We start from the raw sequence: 27,702 nt of genomic DNA, 5'->3' as shown, positions 1-27,702 counted from the left end.
TCAGATATTGAACTGGTGCCTCTAGTGGAAATGTTGGTGTAACTTACAGAACCCACTTTCAAAAGTTTCCGAGTCGTCAAACTCCTAACTAACGCTTTTTTCGCGCATGCGATTCAACACCTTAGGAAAATTAGGTAAGAAAATCTTGTATCACAATAAAAACGAATTTTCACAAATCATAAGATATCCCAGACGTTAAGAATTCGGTGTGAGTACAAAAATCTGTCAAGTTTTTTGCAGTTGGTATTGCTATGTGTTTATCACTCAGTCGAATAGGTCAGTGCCGGGCATTTTGTTCGAAACTACTTCAAATTTAATCTTGATAACAAGCGGTTATCGAAAATAAATATGGAGAAAAGTTATTGCTCTTGACAAGTTCTACCACCAGTTAAGATTAATTTACTTATTTCTGATCGACTCTGTAGAAATGGCATGAGCCTACTCTTCCTGCATTGGAAAGTTGATTAACGGGATAAACCCGAGGCTCAGGAGTTGCCCAGAAATTCTCGAAGAACTTTGGAAGACTTGGAAATGGCTCGAAAATTTCTGGTTAAAGAGTAATGTTCAACATCTAACGTGAGACCATCCGAAAAACCAATCATCGCAAGTAAAAATTTCTGGAGATCCTGGAATCGCGGGATGGGTACAGACATGTTTCAACGCGTTACCCATGTTAAAATGGTCATGATTTTCACTTCGGAAACTCAGAGATGGGGTTTCAAATATTCAATTTATGAAATTAATATTCATATCAAGTATTGCAAAGGCTGGGAAATTGGTGTAAGACTTCATAGATCGAATAATACAGAGCGTTCCAAAACGGTTGTACTAAACTTACGAAGGTTGCGTGGGATACTAAGGTGTACAATTTTTACGTAGAAACGCCCAGGCAAAAATGATCCATTTTGGCTTCAGAGTCATTGTTGTTTAAAAACGTAATGCTAGCTCATTGACACCAAAAGAGCTCGATATTTAATTCATTTTTACTAAACATAACAAAAAAAAACATATAATAAATATCAATTTGGCTACATAAACTTGTTCTTCGGATCACTGAATCGCTCACCCATTTTAAGATGTGCGGATATTCCTGCATGGAAAGAGAGTCTGCCTCTACTCTTCACAACAGTTCCTCTTGGGTGACTACAGGAGTTTCATGAACCAACGACATCATGTAACCTCAGAGGAAAAATCCAAGAGGCTTAAATCGGGACTTCGCGTTGGCCAATTAATAGATCCGGAACGTAAATCGGACCGAATGAATGTGAAGCACTTGATTTGCTGTAATTCCGACTGAAATAAATTTTTAATAAAATCGTGTTTAGCGTTAGGAATGCACTCGATAAAATTGCATCAGGAAACAAAAAACTGTTTATTTTTTTCGTTTTTATTCTATTCACTTAAGTTAAACATCGAAATCTTTTCACTAAAAATCGCTCTGAAGCCAAAACTGTTCATTTCGGACTGAGGACTTCCGTGCAAAAATTGTCCATCACAATATCCTCTATAACCTGCGGACATTTCGCATAATCTTTTTTTAAGTGCGGAAGCCCAGATATTCAAGGTTCACGTGCGCATTGTGGATAACCTGAGGAAAAATAGCAAGGCTTACTCGCATTTCGTATTGTAATGGGAGCCATTCCCTTCTTTTCTAACTTTGAAAGGCTTCTGACTCTTCTGCAGGTTTCCTTGTAGAATTTTGGAAGAAGACACCATGTTTCAGCTGCTCGGCAAGAAGCATTCTAGTCGCCCTTCCAGAAGTGCTTTGATCTTCATCCGGTCTCCAATTCAGAAAACTCATCAACTCTTCGGTTGAAGGAATATGTCAGTGTAAATTCATCGTTTGGCCGAAGAAATTGGCGCAGCAGCCCGCAAGGAAACGTCTCTCTCCCGTTGTTAAAATATCATCAGTTGTCCATATCTTTTTGTCACACCTCGGCAGTCTTAATTCCACGCAATTGGTGGTGAGTTGGACGGCACTATAAAAAACTATTAACCCAAACAGCAAAAATGATAAAACATCAGTACAGAACGCTCATTACTTGTCGCTATGAATATCAATTCACTTCCAAAGGTCCATTAGGACAGGCATTAGCATAAAAGGTCTTAATAACACTGAAAAAGTTATCACACCAAACGAATGAATTATTAATGAACTTAAATAATGATTGCATAATCAATATCCCTTGGTGTCGATAAAGCACGGGATGAGGGTCCGACTTTGGCTCTCGGTGTCATCTGCATAAACCCAAGGGTAAAAATGAAAGATGTTCCAGATAGATTGGAAGCACGCATTAGCAATTGCTAATATAATTAATGAACACCAGCAGCGATCCTTATTGAGGCCAGAAACACACAAAACCAATAGATCTGTCTTTATTTACGTTGGAAACAAAGGGCGAGCTCCCTATTCAAGTTCCAGGCTTTTGAGCCTCGAAAACTTCATTAATGGACCATAATAAGGGCGCAATTTTTCATCTTTTGTGGTGCTATCTTCGCGATTATCATCGCTAAAGGCCAAAAACAAAATCCATAAAACTTATTACCAACAGGCATTAAGCTAATAAGTCTCACGCACTCTGCTCTTGTTGTAATGCCGTTATTAACTGTGAAATATTACACCATTTCAGATATAAAACGTTATGGTTTTATTACGGGAGAGAGATTGATGAGATCCTGGTTATTGTTCTCCGTTTTTTTTTTTCGTTTCTCCGGTGAAAAACGCGCTAATTTTGGCACCGATTTTATGCAAAGGGGCATTATGGGTCAAAGCCTAATTCTATCATGTACTGCAGCGCAAAATTATTTTTTTCCAAAAAATGGATTCCAAACATATAAAAGGAGATTAAATAGGAAATTAGAATTTGCGATAGCCCAATCAAAAAAAGCTGATCTATTCAAAAGTGGTTGAAAAAATCGACGGTGAGTAAGCAGAATGTAGCATTCGTGGGTGATCCAAAAGGTTCGAAGGAGGGGCAGCTGAAGAGAATCATGGGAACAATTGCTGAAGGGCTAGATGACGAAGCATAATTTAAAATTCCAGAGTTCTCTAGGAAATTTGGGATAGTTTTGTTCAAATAACAATACGTGGATTTGCAGAATACAATGTACATATAGAAAACGAAATACACTACATAAAGCAGCTGTAGATGCAGATCTTAAAAATAGGAATGATCTAAATGACGAAACGTGAGACCCAAAATTTAGACATAAAGTATACAGCGCTGGTAAAAAGTGTTGCAAAGTGTTTCATTTTCATATGCCTGATATTTTCTACAAATATTTAACGTTAAATGCTTATCTGGTACTTCTCATCCGTTAATAGCTTTCTGGCAGAAATTTATTAGTAGGACTGTTTTTTGTCAGATCCGTAAGGACACGTTTTTCTACCATCAGATAAATCCAGGAAGATCTGCGATTGATTTATTCATTAAGCCTTGCAATTATGCTAAAAATACAGATGCTTACCCCGTGGGTTTTAGAATGACGAACACCAGATTTCGACACCAAGAATTAGTGCCTCCCCTCCTTCTTCTAACCTGGAATTTCACAAAATTCACACCGGAAAGACCAGACTTCTTAACAAACATTCATGACTTACACGTCACTACCGATTAACATAACACTTTACCACACTTTACTAATATTTTGAGATACCCTAACTCATACTGTTTAAGGATTCTTGTATTTAGATCCACTAATTTAATAACTAATAATTAATAAATAATATTTTAGCCGACATTGTTATTAATTGAACAATTAATATCAGTTTGTTTTGTGAATTTTAACAATCAGAAAAAAAAACCTAATCACGTATAATTTAATTTAAAAAGGGCATCTAATGCTTTACTTTTGATGTTCTAATTAATACCCCCCCCCCCCCTCCCCACCATCTAGCTATTCCTGCTAAATTTTTATTTTCAACTACAAACGCCCTAATTGTAGTTTATCAAATAAAAAGTAATTCAACAAGGGATGCTACGATATTCTCAGAACTAAAATTGTATCTGAAATTTCCTTAAAAAATAAATGTATTATATACAAAATAAAGTAACTCACTATTACGTCAAACAAAATTGAAATTCCTACGATAAAGGCTCAAATTGCGTTGTAGCAACAATTCGGCAATGACTCAGTCGTTCCTCGAACTCTTTCATGCAATTATCCAGTGTTGCTCGTGTTATTAATTCTAATTTTGTTTCAATTCTGAGACGTAAATTATATAAATTTTGTGATTTATTTTTGCAAACAGAACTTTTCAGGTGACACCCACAAAAAAATTAAGGGCGTAAGATGCGGAGATTGTGGCGGCCATTTGATTGCGCCTCTTCCATCGATTGATCTCCTAAGGAAAATCTCATCAAGATACTCTCTCACGGCCATAGCACAATGGGGTGACGCACCATCTTGTTGGAACCAAATATTATTGGTTACTTGTTCCCCATTCTCTCCAGGAAAACTTGCGACGATTGATGGAACTATTTCGTTTTGAAATAAGTGCAAGTATAATGAGGTGTTTAAGTGCCCCTCTATGAAAAATGGACCGATGGACTGGTGGCCGATTATACCCATTCGTACATTGAGTTTTTTGCGGATGTCATGCTTGCAAAATCTTCATCCAGTGAGGATTATCCGTAGACGAGTAGCGACAATTATGTCGATGAATGGATCCATTTAAGCAAAACGCTGTTTTATCCGAAAATAAAATTCTAAATGCAGACCATTACTGGATTACGGTCACGAGTTGAGGGTCAGTGCAACAGATAAAACCAAACGATACATATAACCAAAAGAACAGATTGCACTTACACTGATCACCGAGATCAGACACCATGGAAACCCACTACACAACCCATTAAACCAACTACTGTGTGAACGTACGCACGTGACGAAAATAACTGAAAGACTACTACAGCTGCAGGCCAATTGGAAAGACAACCCTCACAACTGGACGATACTGAACCCGCTTTGTCTGGCAGGACAGATGAAACAAGCAAAATTCCGTCTTGAGTTAAAACCCTTAGTAAAGTACTATTGGCAGCAGAGCTCTTTTTTGTTTTTTGAGTCTTCCTTTTGATCTTTGTATTGCTATGTTTTCGATAATTTTTATTCGATAATTATTATTCGTTCTAGTGAAATATGTTAGCAAAATAGAATAATTGTACGACAGGGACCGAAAGACCAAATGGTCGATAGCCCGTTCGTTTGGGAATAAAGATGAGTTATATATATATACACGGTGTTTGGTTTACAATTATACAAAGTGTCACGCATTTGCAGATATCGCCATTTTTTCAAATTTTACCAAATTCGCTGGTTACTTCCGTGTAAGTTACAATAAAAATTTAATAGAACGTTTGTTGGAGGCTGGGAGTATCCGCCACAGAGATAAGACGAAGATGTTGATGTTGTATCAGAAACGGTGGTTCCCATTTTGAGAATAATAATTACTTATAAGTAAATAGTATGATTTACATAAATAATAATTACTTATTAAGTTTTTATTCAATTTGTTAAATTGCCCTATGCATTTTTTCTGTAATTTTTTTCTTTTTTAATTAAATACCTTATGTAGCATTAAGTTTGCGCCTTTCAATACATCATTCAAAAGAGCAATGGTCAAAGAAGTTGTTAAAGGTATTTGAATGACTCTTCGATTTGCATCTTTCTCTTTATTTACTTATAAAGTCAAGGTTTGATATTAGAGAAATTTATTTTTGAAATTTTGAAGCATCACATTTTTTTCAAATGCAGATACTACTACATGTTTGATATCAGTAAAATACATAGTCAAGCTTATGCGAAAACCCATAGCCACAACAAATGTTCAATTAAATGTTTATTTTAACCTACACGGAAGTAAACAGCGCATTTGGTAAAATTCCGAAAAATGGCGATATACGGTCAAATACATTCACAATCATCTTACCTACCACTCTCTTTCGAATGTGTATCGGTAAACCAAACCCCCTGTACATATAAAATTCTAGTAAAATACCTATTATTTGTAATGCTCTTTTCTTGCATCATTACACAAAATTCCATTTTGCGATTCAAATTTTCAGCGGTCAATTGTTGGGTGAGGATCTCATCATGAAAGATTATTTACTGCTTTTGAGGATCCATCAAATTCATGGGCAAGTTTGCTGGTAGACTGTGTGCGACTCAGATCGATAGATAAAAGATTGTCTAATGCTTTATCGCCACCAATTGCTGTGCCAGGTCTTTCACGTTTTAGAGCAGCTTTCACACTTCCAATTTGTTGAAACTTTTCATTAATCCGACATACTACACTTCCATCAATAGACAGGTCTGGATATTCCTCATTAAATATGAGACACCTCTTTGTAAGTTTTTTTACCACCTCCATATCCCAAAAAGATTAAAACTTCTATTCTCTACGTCTCAGATAAATAATCCAGTTTTTTTTATCTAGCTATGGGAAATACCTAACAATTGAATTCAACTACTAACAAATTCTATGAAAATCAAAATATTTTGTATCGAAAAAATGTTTACATTGAAAACGATTAGGAATTTTTACCTCTTATTGTCATTTTTTCCCTTTCTTTCCAAGTGAAATAAGAATAGTTTGTCTAACGAGGAAAATAATATTGAAACTTTTGATCTTCTTAGAATATGGACTTTGTTTCAATTTATCTAAGTTTCAAAACTTTTTTAAGGTATCTGAATTTTCTAAGGAATCAATTTTAGTTCTTGGTATGCCGTTACATCCCTTATTGAATCACTTTTCATTTGAAAACAAAACGTTAGTAGGGGCAGCTGAACAGAGGGTGGAAACTTTGAACATCTAAAATAATGCTTTAAACGTTTTTTTTAATAAAATTGTACGTGTCTAACCAATTTTTTTAATATTGCGTTTATAAAAGTTATAAACGTGTTTCACTGCGTTTTGCAAGCACCGTATACAAATGATGTTTCTGAGTAAATCTCAAAGTGCACGAAGTGTTATTGAGCAAGAAATACCTTGAAGAAAAACCAAAACTGAAATTTCTTGTCATCCCAGCTCATAAAGAGGGTTACTTAATCTAGAGTCTAGAAGGGAAAAAATTCAAATGAAGCAATAGCCGAATGGCCGCCCTTGCAGTCAACTGAAAATCAGTCTCCATGTGAAGCGGAGGCCCAACAATACGAGTATCATTGAAGAGGAGCTAAATTGATTTTTTTCAGATTGCGGAATTGAAGGTGGATGAAAGCTGCAGACCTTGGCAGGTTGGAAGCAACAGAGAGGGCATTGTCCAATTCGTTTTCTACATACCTATCACAGAAAGTTTGTGATGTTGATGTCATTGTTTCTCCTTTTTCCACCTTCGTTGGAAAATCCGCTAGTCTGGCCCCTTTGATTCAATGAATCATTGACAGTTCTATTTGGATCGCTCAGAAGCTGACATCCGGAAATAAAAAGCGCATTGTGACTGCCTTGGACAACCGTAATAACCGAGCAATCTCATTTCGATTCTGCGAAACCACCACAAAACTAAAAAAATGACGCAGAGGCCATTTGACAAACGTCTGTTTCTGAAAAGCTCATTTAAATGCCGCATTTCCGCGCTTTTCTTCTAACTTTGATGGTGTTTATCGGGATGAAACGTATTAAGTGCAGTAGTTCTTTCCATCTCTCTCATTTATTTGAAAACTTCAAGTCCGGGTCCTGCATAAAACAATTATGACCGTGGGAAAAGAGGCGTGTGCTCGGGAAATAAAAAGTTTAGTGCTTGTGTCGCAGGAATTTGTGTGAGTTTGGTATGTGGTCTCAGTTTATGCACGACAAAGATGAAATAATGGACAAATGCGCTTGAGGTGACGTAAAAAGCGTTGGAAGTTATAGTGGTGAGACACAAAATCTCGCATTTCCAATATTGAAAGGCGATAATGTTAAAACCTCCTTTTTAAACAGCACTGAACACGTGATCTTGTTAATCTCACCATTACTTGAAAATTAGGAGGAAACGGGTTTAGGGATATATTAAATGGAAATTAACCTTAATGAGGAGAAGATTCCGTACACGGCATAACCCCGTGCAGCTCTGAATTTTCCCCCTGTCATCAACTTTTCAACAAATTGTTATTTAAAAAAAATTCAAAATCAGCACTAATTACGGGCAAAAAATACTGTTTTGATGTTTGTTTACTTTTAAAATGTTGTTTAGGTGACCAGTAGTGAAAAATGGACGAATCTTTAAAATTGAAACATGAGCTAAGTGGCATTTCAAATTAAAAATCTTTCCAAACCGCATTCGATGGTGTATCGCAATATAAAATTTATCGAATGCTTCTTGAAAAAAAAACAAATATAAATTTTGTAAAGAATACAATAGAAACTCAGTTAAGTAGCATTAAAGCAATGAAGAAACTTCTTTGTTGAGAGGAAATTGCTGGGTTTTCGATTTTGTGCTCACCAACAACCTTTAGTTATTGTCATTTATCTTTTTACTGTTTTGCTTTTAAATACACGAAAAAGCTACAAGAGACTAAAAAGTTTCTAAATAAAATAAAAAAAGGCGATTTGTATTTTGGAATCCACCAACTGCACACGGCGCATGACGCACGGCGCAAACGTTCAGGAGTAAGGGGCATGACCCTGAAAAAACATCACCCTCTAGATTATAAAAACCCTTTAACATGCCCCATGAAGTAAGTCCGACACCGTAAACTATGTTGCAAATTTTAGGTCAATATTTCAAAAACTTCAATAGCTATAAAGGAAAGTCTGAAACATTTTTGAAATTTGAACAACTGGCGAATACGTAACAAAGCGGCTGCGAAGCTATGTTTATATGAACTTTTAGTCGTGAAGCAAGGTACAAAATTACCTTCCTGCATATGTACATTTTATTTAGGAACACTGTGTACAGGATATTTGAAATTTAACCCGCACTATTGGGATCTCGGAAACTAGAGCAATACGAAGAAGTTTAAATGGGGGCAAAATTACGTAATTTAATGCTTGACCAAAAGTCGTTTTCTAATTTTGAATTTTACGATTATTTCCCATGGTATTAGAAACAAACTAAAAATTGGAGATTTCCTTTTCGTTTTTTAACGTTATATGAAAAGCAAGCTCAACGCCACACACACATTTTCACTGCCAACGACTATCGAAATCTCGAATTTTTAGTTTTTTTCGACTATCCTCAAAGGTTTTCGGAAAATTCAAGATCTGAAAGCGGCCTTTGGTCAAGCGCCAAGTCACGCAACTTTTCCTCCACTTAAACTTCTTCGTGTCTCCTCTAGTTTCCGAGATTCCAATGGTAACAGTCGAACTGGCGATGTCCAGTAGAGTTGCAAACCATGGAAAAATACCGAGTTTGCGAGATTCAACGAGAAACTCCCTTCGAAAATCACATTGATAAAATAGTATCGATTATATTGAAATATTGAAAAGGTCAATCTCATTATTGTCCGAAAAATTAATAAAGGTGGATAAAGAGATTTGTCCAGGCAAATACACCTTGTTGAGCAACAAAGCCGGAGCGTAACGTACTATAATACGCAGTATTTTTATATATGAAGAGTGGAGTTTTCGCGTCCCAAACTAAGTCAAAAAACTTCTGAAGTCTTGAAACCCTATCGTCACGAAAGCTCAAAGTTCTCAATATAAGATAGTTAGATATCAGGAAATTTTTCCTTGACATCGGTAAGTTCACAATATTCGATAATACATTGGTTAGCTTATGGGAAAAACTGAGCTCAGGGAAATCTTAAAGAGGAACGTGTCAAACACATACATAGGAAAAATAGCTGAAACTGAAAAGAGGGCCTTATGGGGGTCCGGAAAAGTAAAGAGAGGAAAAAAGACAAAAAGGGATGACAGTTGCAGCTTGAAAACGGACGATCTAACTGGCCCCATTTCAGCTCAACCTGTTTCTAAATCCTTCTATCCGTCTCCAGCTTGTGGTCTTTAGCATATACTTTACCTGTGTGATTTCATAAGTGTCATTCCCCGAATTCACCCGAACCTTGGATTATCCCATATGCTGAGGTGGCGTGAGCAAAATTTTAATGAATTTCACAATTTAACCCGACGCTCAATTAATGTCCTATAAACATAACTGTTAGATGATAAAAATGACCGTTTTCCCATGCACAGTCGATTAACCGAGAAACTCAATAAAAGTTATACTCGAACATCAAAATATAAAAATAATATTGATTTTCGACTTCAAAACCGGCAAAGTTGTAATATTTTCTTTTTGATTTCGATCGTTGAAGCCGCTTTGAGAGCTTAAGTATTAGTAGGCGAAAAAATATTCCTAGATGTGTTTATAATTAGCAATCCGGTTACCCAAATATTTTTGTTGCTTGCTCACTTTATTATTATGTTTCACCCATTTATTTTTGCCTGAACATTACGGCATCGCAAAGCCGTCTGTTCCACATTAAGCGAAATACCTTCGGACTAATTTGGCACGCCCAGGTATAAAAAGCCACTTTCTAGCTATACCTGGACATGTAATTTTACCAGGGATTTATCGAAACACTGGATTTTTGTTGCAGATTTCCAGGTCACATGGATGGATATCTTGGAACTTAACAAAATAACGGCTGTCGCACACAAACCCAAGTAAGTATGACTACATAAATAATACTTTTCTAATACAATAGTACAGCGATTGAGCCTCTAACGGCTTATAAGGCAATTTGGAGGCGAGCAAGGTAGCCCAATTTTCGCGCTCAATCGAGTCTGAAACGCCCTGGCAGTTTCATTTTACAGGTTAACATACACTCGTGCAAAAATAGAGTGGCATTCGGGAGATAAAAATTTTTGTGAGTTTAAGCGGATGAATTCTCACCTTTGTCCTATCAACGAGCTCTTTTTAGGAAATGAGAAACATTAACCTGTTTATCTAGAGGTAATTTTTGAGGGCGCCATTCTGGGGTGCCTAAATGGTCTGCTTAGATAACTTTGCGGATTCTTACGATATGAAAATAGCGCATACTTAAACTTTCAATCTATCTAACGTTTATCAGAAACCAAAAAAGATGTAGAGCCATCATTGAGATGTATGGGGCTGAGATTTGAGCGCAAAAAATTTTAAAAAGGAAGAATTCCAAGTGTTCGAGGATTTGTTTTTGGCTCGCCTCGATTGAATGGGACATATTGAACCTGGATTCCTGAGTTTATATCTTTAAATCTTGAGAGAGAATTAGTAGGAAAACGTTGCGCATTCAGATGGTGCACGTGACACTGATGTGATTTATGCAGATTGCAAACTACAATTTCCCGAACCTGATTGAGTTCTTGACCCTAACTTCACCTTGGTTTCCTTCAGGTTGCTTCGAAGTTTTCTCAATTCGTAGAAGCAAATTTTGCCACTTGAGCCATAATTTATGAAACTTTTCTTGTTAATAATATTTTTTTAAACCCCGGTACGTCCCTGTCGCCCTGCAGATCATCTAAACAAGCAGCTGATTCGTAGCAAGAACTTCACGTTCTTTAATGGCATGTGAAGTATTGATATCCTTTATGTAGCCCGAAAACTAGAATTTTAAAAATTTCATTGAATTCTCGAGTATGTTTCCGTTCTGTGATATATCTACGTGGCCTACTTCAATTGGGCTCTAGCACCTTCGTGTCATACCGAACATGAGAGTTCATACTTTGCATTACTGTATATATGTAGTATTTAACGCGGTTTTTGTGTAGTCTCTCAAGTGCAATTATTAGAACCTGATCCAGTTCCCGACCCCAAAACAACCCGGTTCTGTGTAAAATTTTCGAACTTGTAGGAAGAACTTCAGGATTTCCGTAATTTCTCCATGAGTTCCCGAGATGTGGGCGCTCAAAAATTTGTAAATTGCGAAAGTAGGTAAATCTTGAGCAAGGAACGCTCTCCTCTGCGATAGGGATCGTCAATCGTAATAGTCTCTTGGTGTTTGTCCTGGCAGTTCTTTTATTAAGTACTTTCTTTCTCCCTTGGGGAATCCCTTGTTTATCTCTTTGATGCTTTCTGGTTTCTCTTCAGTTTCCTCAGCAGCATATTCCCCAGGAATTTTAGAAATTGCCACACTATTTGTTTTCCACGTATGAAGTTTCTTCTTTGGCGGTCTCCTTTTGATGATGCCTTTTCAGTGTCAGAAAACTTTTGCATTTACCCAGATTTAAAAATGATCCATTTCACGTGACAAAACATTTCAACGTCCCTTAAGATTGTTAAAAAATTCACTTCCATTTCCTTAAAAGCGCCTTATTTTCTAAAGGAAATTTAAATATTTCCATTCGGAAAACAAGTGCCCTAATTCAATAAAAGTGGCCGTTGCACATTAAAAAGCGCTAAAAATGGAGTATACTGCAAAGGAATTTAATTCTGCCCTGGAAATAATAATAAGCACGAATTAGCCTGATGCCTTTGAAACGCAAACAAAAAGTGAAAAATCTGTTCCAGTCTACGTCTTCATTTCAGGGGTTCGGTTGAGGGAAACGGAACGAAATTGCCAGAAGAAATTTTTAATTTGGAGGAGTTAAAAATGCGTCCGTTCTTGTGTGAGTAATCATTAAATTTCTGACGCAATTTTCAGCTCTATTCTTTCGCTAATTTGCAAGGGAATGTGTTCGAAAAAACTGCATGCCAGGGAACTATACAAAAATAGTGTAAATTAGCATGCTAAGGCCTACACATAGAAAATAATGTTCTTTTGCCAGCGGCACCGGAGCTGGGTCAACATATTACACACGTACCCTGTACTTACAACAGCCCTGTTTATAGTGGCTAAATCCACATAAGCCCTAATAACAGTAAATTACCCCTTGCCTACACCAGCTCCATATTTGTAATACCGAAGTTAAAGTAAATTTACTAGGTGTCATGCATACATAAACCGGAAACCACTTTCCTAGACGTTCTTACTTTCAGGTATTACTTAGGCAGGCAAATGTTCGAGAAAACAATGTAATGGTCCACACCGCATTATCGGGGAAATTAGTTTTGGTTTGTTTGTCTTTGCCAGGGGCGAAAACCTAGGAAAAAAAGTGTACTTAATAATGTCTTTTCCTTTTACTCTTAAATAGGTATAGGACAATTAATACTATCATAGAACACTTAAACACAGTCCATACCATCAAGGTTTTCAAGTAAGCTTTAAAGATTAATAGACAGTTGTGCAAGGGCGTTTTTCCCTCATTGTGATTTTCACTGATGTCCTCTAAAAGCCTCTGCTTTATCTTTCAATAACTCCTCCCTTCCTTAGATTCCATAAACAGATTGATTCCGGTTAGTTCAGGTTAGTTCGGGCTGAAATTAGCAGCGTGCGGCAGTTTAAATATTGCAATTTTGATTCGTTTCTTCCAAGTGTATATTCGTGTTCAATTTTAATTTTTTCAATGATGCCTTTCTTCAGTAAATTCGATCAAGAGCATTCTACGTTACGTCCTTAAGTCAAGTTAGTTTAGGTGAAAATTTGCAAAACTTGGAAGTTTTTTGGGTAAATTCCCCCAGGAGCTTTCTCCGCCAACGTTCTTAACTCAAATTAGTCAAGGTGAAAATTTCCATGCTGGGGTCAATTTTCTGTGTATCTCCCCAAGAGCTTTCTATACCACGTCCTTAATACTGGTTGGTTCAGGAGAAAACTTACGCACCTTGAAGAATTTCTTGAGTAAATTCCCCCAACAGCTATCTACACTCTCGCAGTTGAGTCAGGTTAATTCAGGTGAAAGTTTACAAAACTGGGCCAAGCTTTTGAGTACATTCCCCCAAGAGCTTTCTATACTATCTTTGTTAAGTCAAGTTAGTTCAGGTGAAAGTTTTCAAAACGGGGACAAGCTTTTGTGGAAATTCTTCCAAGATTTTTTTATACAACGTCCTTAAGTCAGGTTAGTTCAAGTGAAAGTTTGCCGAATTCAAAAAATATACCAAGTGTAAGTTCTCGTTTCCAGAGTCTCACTTCTCGTCTGCAAAAACTTTTACTTTCATCATGTCAACGATAACTTTCTTATGCAAAAAGTGTAAAAATCATTTTTACAGATTTCAACAATGTTTTTTGTGGTCACTTCTTCTTTCCAAGGCTCCATTTGTGTTCTTCAAACACTTCTAGTCCTATGCCTTAAATAGTAACTTTTTTATCAAAGATCCAACAAGGATTTTTTAGAGCAAGTTTTCAAGTTAGTTTTCAAAGTTTGGATATTTTTCCGTGCAATCTTTTCCTTCCAAGCCTTCATTTCTGTTTTGAAGCGGTCACACTTAAATATTTATGGATCTTTCTGGATTATTGCAATATTCTTGGTCAAAGAGAACACCGTCATATAAACATTGAACCGTAACGTATTAGAAGTATTCTGACACTTTACAGATCGGTGTGGATACATGCAATAAAAATATGTTACCTAAACGAGCATTTTACTTCTGGAACATCTGTTGAGTTATTTAGAAATCTCCTAAGCACTTACTAAGGTTTCCGCAGCGACGTTCCTATGAAGGAACAGTGTTTCGGGAATACTGAATCATGTTATTTTGGAATACTTTTGCCTTAGGTTGAAATAGATAGTATAAAAACTATGAAATTTCCTAATTGAAACTAATAATTCCCTGGGCAACAGTTGCAACATTTGCCGATTTTTTCATTCTCTGAATTATTTGAAGCTTGTCATGCTGGAACACATGTAAACTCTAGACATACGCACTGCTATACAATGCTAAAAACATTAAGGAAACCTTAATTCGGGTCAGGACTATTTTTATGGCGCTTTTGGCATTGAAAAGACTGGTCCGGGTACATTTGGTCAAGACCATTACCAGAATATCAATCGTAAGGGGAGCTATTTATTTCATTAAATGTTACTAAATATTCTTCTTTGAAACAGCAAAAGATTATCTTTTCCCAACCTATTGGTAATAAAAGAAGAATATACATATTTGCAGGTGTAACACGCTTGCATAACCATTGCTTGCGAGACTTAAGGCATTTAGATCGTTCCAGGATCGTAATATACGAGGATAGTCCCAGAAGCACCTGACCTGACCTATAGAAATGTTTTTTGTGTCAAAAATTTGCCTATATTACAAAGACCTGGCCTTAAAAAACTGAAGGCTTAAGTTTGTGAGTGCTGGATTGATCTGTGTCTGTTTTAGAGCTGGTTTTAGTGAACACTTTTAAAGATTTTGTGAACGTGGAAAAAATTGTTCATTCATAAGTGAATTCTACTCTGGGGAAATCCGGTCCTTCGTTACCAACTGTAAAATATTGGGTAGCAAAGTTTAAACGCGATCGTACAAGCTACCAAGAAGAACTCCGCAATGGTCGACCCAATGACACTTCAGATCTGACCACTCCAGATTTTTTGGTGAAAAGCGACAAAATTACACTGGAAGACCGTCGAGTGAAATTACGTGAGTTTGCAGATATGAGAGGCATTTCAAAAAGTACTGGACATCGCGTTTTGATCGAACATTGGCTATGAGAAAGCTGTACGCAAGATTGGTGCAGCGTTTACTTACAATTGAACAAAAACAGCACCATGAGGATGTTTCAAGTGAGTGTTTGGCAAAGCTTCGCAGCAATAAAGCTGAGTTTTTTCGTCGATTCATAATCGTGAATAAAACATGGGTGCATCAGTTCATACCTGAGACGAAAGAGCGGTAAAAAATAAAGAACTCAAAGGAAAGAATCAACTCCAAAGAAGGCGAAAACCGTTCTATCTGCAGGAAAGACGATGATGTCGGTTTTTTGGAATGCACGTGGGATAATGTTTATTGGTTATTTCCTTAAAAGAAAAACAATAAACGGAGAACATTATAGAAATTTAGTCTAGCGAGGAAAGGCGAAATTAGGAAAAAACGGCCACATTTGGCAAAAAAGAAAGTCTTGCTTCATCAAGACAACGCACTAGTCTACACTTCCATCATCGCTATGGCCAAATCAATCGACTTGGTTTCGAATGTGTTCTTTGCCCACCCTACTCGCCAGATTTAGCCCTCTCAGATTACTTTCGATTATCAAACTTGAAAAAAAGATCTGCCCGTAATGAAGATGTGGGGTCCGAGATTAATGTCCATTTTAAAACATTCAAAGCTTCTTACTGTAAACAAAGTACAGAAGCTGTAGAACATCACTGAGAAAATTGTGTCACTCTCAAAGGACACTCACTTTCAGAAATAATATAACATTTTTCTTTTTTTCGATTAAGTGTTAGGTCCAGTACTTCTGGGACTATCTTCGTATTTGCTCTTATAGCGAATTCCAGATAGGAGAGGAAGCATCTGGAAATATTTTCCAAGGATTTAAGTAGTGACCTAAAACGGCTTCCGCTCACACAATTGAACAGCTAAGGACAGAAATATCATGAATTCGAATCTTCCTAATATAGACAGGACATAACAGCCATACAACATCGCTGAGGAGAGAGTGTCAATCTCAAAGGAGAACATATTAAGAAATTAAATTTTACAAAAAAAGTTTTTAATGTTCAGTCGAGTACTTCTGGGACTATCCTCGTGCATTCCTGTCAGATCTCGTTAATTACATTTAGTTCAGATTAACGTAACATCTTAGGTTTCAAAAAGTCAAAGATTTCTATTAACTTAGTGCCCGCATAAGCTTTATGGGTTGATATATTGTGAAATTCCCTGTTCCTAATAGCTCAAATCCCCCTGAAATCCCATCCGAAATCGGTTTCCGGAAGAGCAACAATGACTTCCCTCCTACGTCCGGAATTGAGTATGTGTCGCTCCAATCTTAAGTATACACAGATATAGTGCAGGGATAAAAATGGCTCTATCTGCCCGAATATTTACAGATTGTTCGATATGTAAAGTGCACTTTTATGCTCTGTTTTGTCGAGACATGCCACATTGGATAGAAGACGAATTCGCTTTCAGCTTATTGACATAAGACCTCACAAGGTGTTACACTTCTCATACAATGTGGCTATATTTATGATTATCGTAAAGGTAGAATTTTACCGTTTGAGTCATGAGGTGGGACACTGCCAAAATAGATGAAAAGATCCACCAGCTGGCGATATCTTATGACTAACTTACACACGTAAATGAAGCATTCAACTACGCGTACTGTCACAATAAATTTATAATGAAAATTTCAAAATATCCTCGGTATTATTTTCAGGGTTTTGGATATTGTGCAACTTTTTTCCGAACGGATAGCTCTGGATTATTAATAAAAGTACTATACTTGTCCCATATTTCAAGTGTCAACGTTCAGTTGCTTGGGAGTTCTCCAATCTTTTTAGGATATCTCATAAGTTCTACGCGTTAAAAATGGATTGTAACAAATTATGAACGTTTGAGGAATGTGAAGGGCAAACTATCGAGTTAAGGTATCTATTTTAGCCCAGTGCACTCGCACATGTCCCTCACGCTTGTCAGTCACGACCGTGTAAAGTAATTAGATCGCAATCAATCATCGTTTACCGACAGCAGCTGCGTCGATCACATCGACGATATGTTATTAGGACTGGATCAATTACCGTCCCCATAGGGCTCCTCTCCTGTTTTTAAAATAAACATAAGTAGTGCAACAACTTGTTTGTAGTGTGTACATATAATGTCGTTTATGGTCGCATAGAGTGGCCGTTAACAAAGCAACAGCTTCGAGGCGCTGAAGCTGACTGCACTGGATTGATGATGTTTAACGGAAAAATTCTGGATTTGGTCAGGTGCTAATTTTTACCCAGGAATCTGTGAAATATACTATGGCCCAAATTGGTGCTCCGTCTCTATTACCATAAGAGATACAGAGTCGGTTAAATGCGGAAAGTTTTAGGGAATTTTATGGGAAACTCGCAGCTGGTCTAAAAATTGCTTTAGGATTTACGGTTTTCATGTCGCAGTCATGTCATACGCACAACAGTTTCTTTAACGGACTCAGCTACATGAAAGAGGGTTTAGATTCATAACCATGAATGTGGTTATACGCTTATGTGTCTTAACGGCCTTTCGTGTGGCTTCTTCGGTTGTGTGAATTTGGTGTATCGCTGGTGATTTGAGAGCAAAAACTGACTTTTAGTGGCGGTATCCGTTAATATTGGGCGGTTCGCGAAGTCATTGCGAATTTTACTATGTAAATGATAGAAATTTTTTTTCACTAAAAATTATAACTTTATTAAATTACGTATTGCACATTTTGTTCGATCACATTTCTCCATCTTTGGGGCAATTTCACGATACAGTAATAATTAAAGTCATTTTCGGCAGAGAACTGATCCAAATACGTTTTTACATTTTCTCGAGTCGCGAGGAATCTTCCATTATGCGCATTTTGCAGCGATCAAAGCGAACCCGATGGTCCTAGGTCTGGGCAATAGTGCAGATGTGGCAAAACATCCCGTCTAAGTTATAGCAATGTTTAGCAAGAATTATATGGCCATTTACGAGTGGCAATCATTGAAATAATGCTGGCTAAGCAAACACACAAATCTATCGCCCGAATTGTGCTTTTAGAAAACGATAAATGTCTTAAGCTAACACTGGAGATGCCGGAAGGGATTCAAATTTCATATGTGCTTATTCATTACAATTCTAACATAGACTAACAGATTCCTTGCTTTTGCTAACGATAACATATTTTTTGTATGAAAAGGGGATCCAATTAGTATAGGCAGTTCGTAAGTCCTGAATCGTTGCCGGATTCGCTTAACGTGTATAGATCGTAATTCGTTTTATAACAAATTATTTTTATAATAAATAATTAATTTTATTACGTTCACGTTCTATCCTTAAAATTCAAATTACCATTCCTAGGCACTTTTTCATGATTTCGATACTCAACTTATATCATTGATGACACATTTATAATCCTATTCCACGGATAACATAACTTTTCTTTGCTGAATTTCTTTCATTTTTGGAGTGTTTTGACTTGGCGCATTAAGCTTGATCAAAAATCTTCTACGTACAACATTATTGTGGACGATCCATTTTTCCTCATCTCCTTATCATAACTTTTAAAAACGGGTAATTTTCTTCTCCTTTAGAGGGTGTCTTCAGTTCATGCGGTCCTCACACATCTAGTTTGCCAACATATCTAAGTTGTTAGAAATGATCTCCAACGCTTGATTTGGATAAGTTTAGACTAGCAGTAATTTCCCAAATTTCATGATTAATCGATAATTTAATTCTATCGAATCCTTTATTCTGTATTCATCAGTTTCACTTTACCCTCCTGAAAGTGCCGAATCTTGGACACCAAAATTTCCAAGTTTCGATACTGTCGAAGTTTCAACACTGCTGTCAAAACACATAACAATTTGGCAAATCTAAACGAAATCAGCAACAATTTAAGGTAGTTAAAGTCACTCAATGGAAAAGTACGCAATGACTCTATGGACAATCTAATAGAACCATCTCATTGTGTTGTACATTAGCGTCTGAAGTCCGTATACCACTTTCTTGGTCGTTTTGTCGCATGCAAAAGGTGCAATATCGTCAGCGAATTGTAATATGCATACTGTGTTGTCTATATGTTTTTCATCCCTTACGCCATGGTTGTATATATTATGAAATGTACATTATGAGCAAAGGGCGAAGGCGGGGATCCCTGATGAAGCTCTTGTTCCAAACAAAAAGGCAAAAAAGGGTGCCATAAACTCATACATATTTGCAGCAGTTTCTATAAAAATAACAATCAATTTAAAACAATTTTTTTTTCATGCCGTTTATCTATCATGTGCTCCGATATAACCAACTTCAGACCACCCTAAACGCGGCTCAACACCTTAGCTTACGTGTTTGAATAGGTAACACAGTCCATTATGATCCTTTTAAAGAAAATTTAATCGTGTTTCAGCTCCTTTGCTAATATACATGATGTTTTACTAAAAAAATGCACTTTTTTACAGATTTATTTTTTAACCGTAAAATAATTAAATTTCTAAAAAGTGATAGTCCACTATTATCGGGAGCAATAAAGTTCGTGAGATATTAACAAAAGGAAATATCAAATACTGAAAAACTTCCCTTCATCCTTTCAACCATCAGAATCATGATAATCAGCTGAAAAGCCAGTTGCCAGTCGTGTTGCCACGAGACTCCTCGGATAATCTATCAACATTCTAACATAAATACATTTCCAAATCCTGCGATTTGGTCTAATATTCCGTCTACGTGTCTTATGAATTTTTTAAAATAATTTATAATATGTGATTTAAAAAATGTGGCATAAAAAAATTTTTGAACGCAGTCGTTTCAAGTAACCAACAAGGGCTTTGTATCGACAATGTAAATTTGTCGTCAACCACGTTCCAGACCGCTGGTTCCACAACGTTAAACAACAATTTAATTATTATAAAAAAAATTGTTATGATTTCGACTCAGTCATGGTCTTATTAGTGTCATTAAAGTATTTGCCACTAGTAAAGGCTCCAAGAAGACGTTTGCCAAATTTTCAGTACGTAAAAATATTGAAACTCAAATCTACATACAGGGTGATTAATTAATAATGGCACAATCGGAACCTAAAGATACTACACGTCAAATAGTGACGATTAAAAGAAATATGCCTTATCTGAAAGTTAAGAGTTTCGGATGTATAGTGTTGAAAGTTAAAATTTCAATTTATTTTTTTACCATTATTCTGAGAATATTTAGCTGAGACTCTTGAAAATTTGCAAATTTATATGTATTTGAGGGGACGAATGAGATACGTTTTGTAATTTGCGCATTGCCAATAGGGGACACCACGGTCAATTTTAAAGAATTTACAGTTAATGATTTTTTACTCTGCAACTGTAACATGAAATTTGATTCAAAATTTGAAAGAGCAAAACATTTTCCCATCAGTTATGTACTCTTGTTTCACTTCGATATCTCGATCCGTTTTCCAGAAAAATCTATTTAACGGACACTATGTTTAAAATTGAGAATTTAGAGTAATCCACTCGTATTCGCATTGTGGATATTGCAAAACTTATTTTATGCGTCATCTAAAAAAATATAACTTAGAAGTGTTTAAAAATCAAAAATGAATTAAACTTTTTAACAAATTATTTTTTTTAACTAAAAACAGCATTATATAGAACAAAAATACCTTCTTTTGACATTTGTCTATTTTTTTAATTATTGCTTACGTCACCGGGAGTACAAAATAGCTGATTTTCTTTAGTTGAAACATATGTAGGTCAAATGACACCTCAAATTAAAGGTGTTCCAAAACTACATTTAACGGTGTATTGCGATTCACAATTGTATTGATTAGTTTTAGATAAAAACACGTATAAATTTTATAAAAAAAAATGCCATATAAACTCAGTTAAATAATACGTAAACAATTGAAGAACTTTTTTGCTAATAGGAAATTACTTTGTATTCAATTTTGTACTCATACAAAAGTGGTGCACTTTGGTTGTTTTATTATTTATCCTTCCATTATTTTTTTTTAACCAATGATTTGTTTGTGGCATATTTCCTTCAATCGTGACCATTTAACATGTAGTATCTGCAGCTTTCAATTGTCTCATTGTTAATCAATCACTCCGTATGCATGACTACGTGTTGTGCATCACTCGTCCTTCATGGTACCACCTATAAGCTCTATCTTTGACGAAAATCGACTGTAAAATTTTTGCATGTTTGAAAGATAATAACACTTAGATGATTCAGCAGAGTAGTAGCGCGGCGACAAACATCATCTTTATAACGCTGCATATACTAGTTATCGGTATTTTTTGGTTTTAAAGCGTCGTGAGGTAACTCGCTAGTCTAACGTATATTTAGTAGTGTGTCATGTAATTGTCGGGTAATAAGTAAAAGTGGACGTCGTGTAACTGTTGTTTAATGTGTGAAAGAGGATGTCATGTAACTGTCGTTTAGTGTATGAAAGTGAGTGTCATGTAACTGTCGGTTAATAAGTGAAAGTGGATGTCATGGAATTGTTGTTTAGTGTGTGAAAGCGGGTGTCATGTAACTGTCATTTAATGAATGAAAGTGGATGGCAGCAAAAACATTTTCCTTTCTTCGGGGAAAAGTGCCGCACAAGTGCGCAGTTATTTTCATCCAATGTGACTTTCTACGACCACCTCCGACAAAAATGTATGGTGAAAAAAGTTATATAACACCGGAAATAATGTAACAAATCTATAGTTTTGCGTTTATGTCTGGTTCAGCCCATTTTTCTCTACCATGATAGTTTCTTTATTTTTTCCCTCACGATTTTCCTTTGCCTTGTTCGAGGTCTTGGCATGCTCCCAGCCATTTGTCCTATAGATTGGTGTGTCAACGGCCTTACGCTTCTGTTGAGATTTTTAAGTGTCCTTTTTAATTTATTATCTTGCATGTGTCTGTAGAGTTCCGTTTTACGTTTGACCAGTTTAATCATATTTTACCCATAAATCCGCAAGCTTCCTCGCTCTTTTCCGTTAAATATTTGCCGTGGTATAAACCGCATTCCCAATGTGACTTCTTCAGCTCATTTTCCTCTCTTTCATACTCATCAATAATAAATAAAATCTCAGCAGCCGAAGCAGTCCATTATTCACCCTAGTGCTCGTTTAAGAAAAAGGGAAATGGTGGTCCCTATTCGCCCTTACCGTAGCTAAACAAAAGAACATTGTCCAATAAAAATTCAGGCTTTTAGCCGACCGTCTGGTTTACAATTATAGGATTTCCGATTGGTATTAAATTCCGTTGCTTGCCAATTGATTTAGGCAAAAAAGATCTGTCAGGACGTATTTTCCATAAAATTTCCCTTCGGGATCTGTTATTTCTTTTTATTTCAAGCGGATTTACACTACATATTGAATGTGCAATGTCGATTTTTAATAACTGCGAGCTAAAAGGAACAAAAACGCGCTAATTAGAGCGTAATTTAACGCTTTAGAATATCTGCCAAAATATGCTCAAGGCACATTAAGGCTTTTGGCAAGACCTTTGGGGTTGAAAATTGAGACAGAGTGATGAAATTAACTCAAATTTCATGAGTTTCAGCGATATTTTGCCTTAAATTTTCCCGTTTTTTTTATGATATATTGCCGCAAAATATGAACGTTTTGTGAGGAGTTTTTGCACCATATTTTGCTTTATGAAACTCCCAAATATCGTATCGGTATCAGCTTTTCAACTTTTGTACGTCTTAAGATGTTATGCCTTGAAGCTGACGGGCATCTAACATCAAGAATGCTACCTCAGGCTTGACGATGTCTTGCTTTAAAATGTACACGTTTTTCACAATTTAGAAGAATTTTTGCCATGTTTTACTAACGGCATTCCTCCTATATTTTGCCGTAAGAAATTATCAAGTGTTTGACGAACACTTTCCTTTGAAATTCATCTCTTTTTAATGATATATTTCTTTGTAAACTTCCAGCATTCGACGCGATTTTGCCCTAAAATTTTTAGGACCTTTAACAATTTTTTGCTTTAAAATTTAAAGAAATTTGCAACATTTTCTAAGAAGTTTTGTTATCATATTTCATTTAAAAATTTTATATATTTTCACGAAATCCTGCCTTAAATGTTACAAACATTTTTATGATGTATCGCCGCAAAAGTGGTTCGTTTTACGAACAATTTTTGCATAATATCCTGCTGCTTTTGCACCAAACTCCGCTGCTGCCATCGCATACAGGCAAAAAGAACCTGTCAGGATGTATTTTCCCGAAAATTCTCCTTCGGGGCTGTTATTTTTGTTTGTTTCAAGCAAATTTGTAATACATATTGGATGTGCACGAGGAATTTTAAAAACTTCGAGCTAATGGGGGCAAAAAACCTTCTCATTAGGGCTTAATTAAACACTTTAAAATATCTGCCGAAGTATGCTCGAAGCACATTAAGGCTCTCGACAAGACCTTTGGGGTTCAAAATTTAGACAGAGTAATGAAATTAACTCCCTGGAAAATGGGCCTATAGAAAATTCAGCAAGGGAACTCTTAAAACTTTGTGTGGGAGTGCCTTAATGGCGAGTTTTAACTGATTTTCTTACACTAGTTAAACACCTTGAGGTAAGAGTTTTGGGTGAAAAAAACTACGTCCCTGTAGTGTCACGCAAAAAATCCCACGATCATTTAATTTTGTGTTAAAACCTGTCCCTCAATAGGCAAGTAATTGGGCCACTAGGGATTAGAAAGGGAAAGTGGAAAATTGAAGGAAGGATAGCTATATAAAGTTATAAATTTAAATACGAGGCGAAATTGAACCTTCATTGTGAAAGCTTACATTTGGATCATGCAGGGCCGGATTCGAAGCAAGAATTGCGATGGAATTTAAATGTGAAAAAATTCCTTCTAATTTGTCCAAAGGCCTTAAAGATGCTTGAGCTAAAGGTCGAAAAATCAAATAAATTATTTTGTCCTTGGCAGTATTTTCCTCGTATGCAGTTGACGCCCTGTGAGAGCCCCATAAATCCACTAAAGAGAACTCTTGCCAGTTGGTAAGAAGTGAAAATCTCCAAGTCGAAAAAATAAATAAAACATTTTTACGGCCATTTTGTATAAACGTCTGTTAGTAAAGAGGATTATCCGGGGAAAATCTCTGGAGAAGAATCTGGAAGGAGGAAAGTGTCATGCTGTTTTATTCCTTCGAAAGGTGAAAGAGGAAAAGCCACTTGTTTTCCATGCGATAATGGAGAGGAATTTTTCGAAAACTGCATGAGGGCCTTAACACCATCTCCATCAACTTATAAATAATCTAAACATAAACCTATCTTTCGACCGCCAGTTAATTATCTTTATTGAGCAAAAGTGATGAAACACTATTACGCCGGTTAGTTCGATTTAATTTACTTTCATTAATAAATTAATCACCACACATCTCATTTCGCACCAACCAACAATTTTGGTTCAAGTTAATATCATCGTGCCATCGTTACCGTTTATTACCTCCTGTTTATGTTAACTCTATTTTTGAAGGAATTTCCATGAATATTCAAGTTATGCCTGAATGGAATTTAACTCACACCAATCGCTTCTTGTCGAAATAATTCATTAATTGATTGATCACTTTGGAGAGGAAGCCAAAGGAATACAATTCGTTATGAATAAAGAGAGGATTGAATCGTCGAACAGAAGTTGTTAAAATACAACGTGTTTGTTATAGCTTTTAAATTATATAAATAGACCATTAGGAAAGTCAAATAAACGATATTAATCTTGGGATTTATTGCAGCATTTTTGATTGGTTGCTTGGATTTAGGATTAACAGGAATTTGCCAGATTGGAAATATTTTTAGTGAAAAATCATATGACGTGCTGGTAAATGCTATACTTTATACCTTTCCTCTTCTTGCACCACTTTATACGGCTTATTTTTCCGACTAAATCAATCACTACGTAATTCTTTTAAAACCATTCATTACATCACATTAATACCAGTTTCTAAATTTACAATTTTCCACACCAGCTCTTCCCAAAACATTGTTACGTAGTACATTAACAATAGCTTGCAACCAGCTACGAATAAACAAACAATAATAATGCCTGTCATTAAAATATGCATATTAATTAAACAATGTATTAATTTGGCTAATTCAAATTTGAATAATAGCAATAATACCAGTTAAAATATGCTGGGATTTGGACCAATGTTGGAATGGACAGAATTTAGAATAATGCAGGAAACTTAGAGTTTGTGTATGTGAGCAGCTAAAGAGAACGTTCTATTCGAATGTTTGTCATTGAAGCTTGTAAATTTGAGTTTGTAGAATTTTCAAAAAGTTGGGTTGTTTTTATACTGCGTATTTTAGACAACTATTGTTCTGGTCATTACATTGGGATCCACTACGCCACTGTTTCATGACCTTTAAAGGTAGAAATATTTGTATCTATACGATATAATCAAGACTCTAGAGACATTCACAATAATTTCAATTCGTAGTTGAGAACTGTGAGTTTCATACTTATAGGCTCCACTACGCCACTGCTTCGTTTTCGCTGGAGCTACAAATTTTCGTATTTATAAAATATATTGAGTAACCTGCACACACACCATATTTCACTGACGCAGAATGTCTATTTGAATATTGCTCTTTTTATTCATCTACTAACTGTGATCCATTAGTCACTACATTGGGCTTCAGTACTGCACCGTCTTATAACTGTGGAAACTACAATTCTTTGTGTTGATGCAATTATTCCAGAGAGTGCTTACACGTAATTTCACTAATATAGAAGGTCTATTTGATTTGATAAAATGTTCCATTCATCACTTTCCCAACTGGTCGTACTGCTGTGATTTTTTCAGTGACGACGTGTGGTTTCACTGCACCGCTGATTCATGACCCTTAAGGCAACAAATTTTCGTGTTTTCGCAACATTCACAGCAGCTCGCACCAAATTTTGTTGATGCAGAAGGTATATCGGAATTTTTATATACAATGACAATTTGGAAACTTCCCACCTTTATTATCTCGAAACGGGATAGATTGGTTTTTAAATCGCCAAAACACCTCGATTTTGTTGTCGAGGGGGAACAATTTTTATGTAGAATTTACTGCGCCTCTTTCAACCGTCGACCCCTCAGAGCCATCCTCCCAAATATCTCAAATGGTAAAGGGGATTAAGTGATACATCATTTTAAAGAGCTTTCCATTCTTTACATTTTGATACCTTTTATGTTACATTTGACTTTTCCATCATCAAATTACGCGTCTATAAGTATTTTAAATTAATTTTTAATATTGGCGTTTTGATAGCGTTGAAACTAAGATTTTTTTAAAATTCAAACGTGTCTTCCATTTAGAAAATTATTGTAATAAACTTCGGTATAGCAGTTTTAAATTATAAAACAAATAAATTTGTTATTACTGGTCTTTAAAAAAAAAGCATGGTCAAAACTGCAATTCCTATTTTTAACACTTTTAGTTTATTAGATTCGATTTTATTAGGTTTATATTATATTTTATTAGGTTCCAAATGTTGTCCATTATTTTTAAAACGATAATAAAGCTTATTTTGAATATATTTCTTGACATTTTCAAGTACCGCTTCTCGATTATCCCTACTTGCCTCTGTAATTCTCCTTTTAAAATCGTCAATATTATCATGTTAGGTTTTGAAAACAACCAATTTTATATGTCGGCATAAAAAACAACCGAACGGCGTTAAGTTTGGTCATTTTGCAGGCCATTCAATCAGTCCCCTTCTACCAATCCATTTTTCGGCTAAACTGCCCTCCGGCTATTCTCGCACTAAGCGGAAATAATACGGTGGACGTCCATCTTTCTGAAAATGTATTTTCTCTTCTTGTAGGATGTTTTGAACAACTTGATTTTCAAAATGAGTTGTTATTAACGGATCAACAACATTTTCAAATAAGTTTAAGTACGGCCCACAAACTAGGTTTTCCTCATTAAATGAAGGTAATATAACGGCATTTCCCAGAATACCAGCCCAAACATGAATTTTTCTGGCTATTGTCTAGCATTCTCTCTAAAAATACTGAAAATTTCGTCTTTCTAGTATAGACAGTTCTGTTTATTGACCCGATCGTTAAGGAAAAAGGTGCACTTGTTACTGAAGAAAATTTTATTAAAAGAATTTGGTCGTTATTAATTAAATTAGGCTTAATTTCTTGAAACTCAATTTGTTTATCAAAATCATCATTAAAAAGTTACTGTAGAATTTGCATTTTGTAGAGATAAAGTTTATTCAATTTCAATGCGTTTGGTACAGTTTCGCGTGACATTTCAGTCTCATCTGAGCCCGTAGGCAGTGAATTGCTGGGTTCTGAAACGCTGATTCCCAGAACCTCAATTTAAGCACTTTCAATTAAAACAGGCTGGACCACCCTTTTTTAATTGCAA

General features: G+C 35.9%; 1 protein-coding gene and 1 long non-coding RNA gene across 7 annotated transcripts in view; one reads left to right on the top strand and one right to left on the bottom strand.

Moving 5' to 3' along the window:
• The window catches only part of LOC136345142 (heterogeneous nuclear ribonucleoprotein C-like 1), a 142,067-nt gene that overhangs the window by 29,563 nt on the left and 84,802 nt on the right, over window positions 1–27,702 (top strand). For 4 of the 6 annotated variants that reach the window (XM_066293180.1, XM_066293178.1, XM_066293177.1 and 1 more), the window contains one exon: window positions 10,519–10,585. In XM_066293180.1, the coding sequence (XP_066149277.1) occupies window positions 10,536–10,585 (50 nt within the window). In that variant the 5' untranslated portion in view covers window positions 10,519–10,535. Of the gene's footprint in view, window positions 1–10,518; window positions 10,586–21,680; window positions 21,999–27,702 lie in introns of those variants that run through there. The other 2 variants (XM_066293181.1, XM_066293179.1) reach the window with 2 other exon arrangements.
• The window catches only part of LOC136345146 (uncharacterized), a 121,042-nt gene that overhangs the window by 79,938 nt on the left and 13,402 nt on the right, over window positions 1–27,702 (bottom strand). The gene's annotated exons all lie outside the window — the stretch shown is intronic.

The sequence above is a fragment of the Euwallacea fornicatus genome, chromosome 18 (assembly GCF_040115645.1).
Source record: "Euwallacea fornicatus isolate EFF26 chromosome 18, ASM4011564v1, whole genome shotgun sequence".
Lineage (NCBI taxonomy): Eukaryota > Metazoa > Arthropoda > Insecta > Coleoptera > Curculionidae > Euwallacea > Euwallacea fornicatus.
This window is presented reverse-complemented; position numbering and strand designations above follow the sequence as displayed.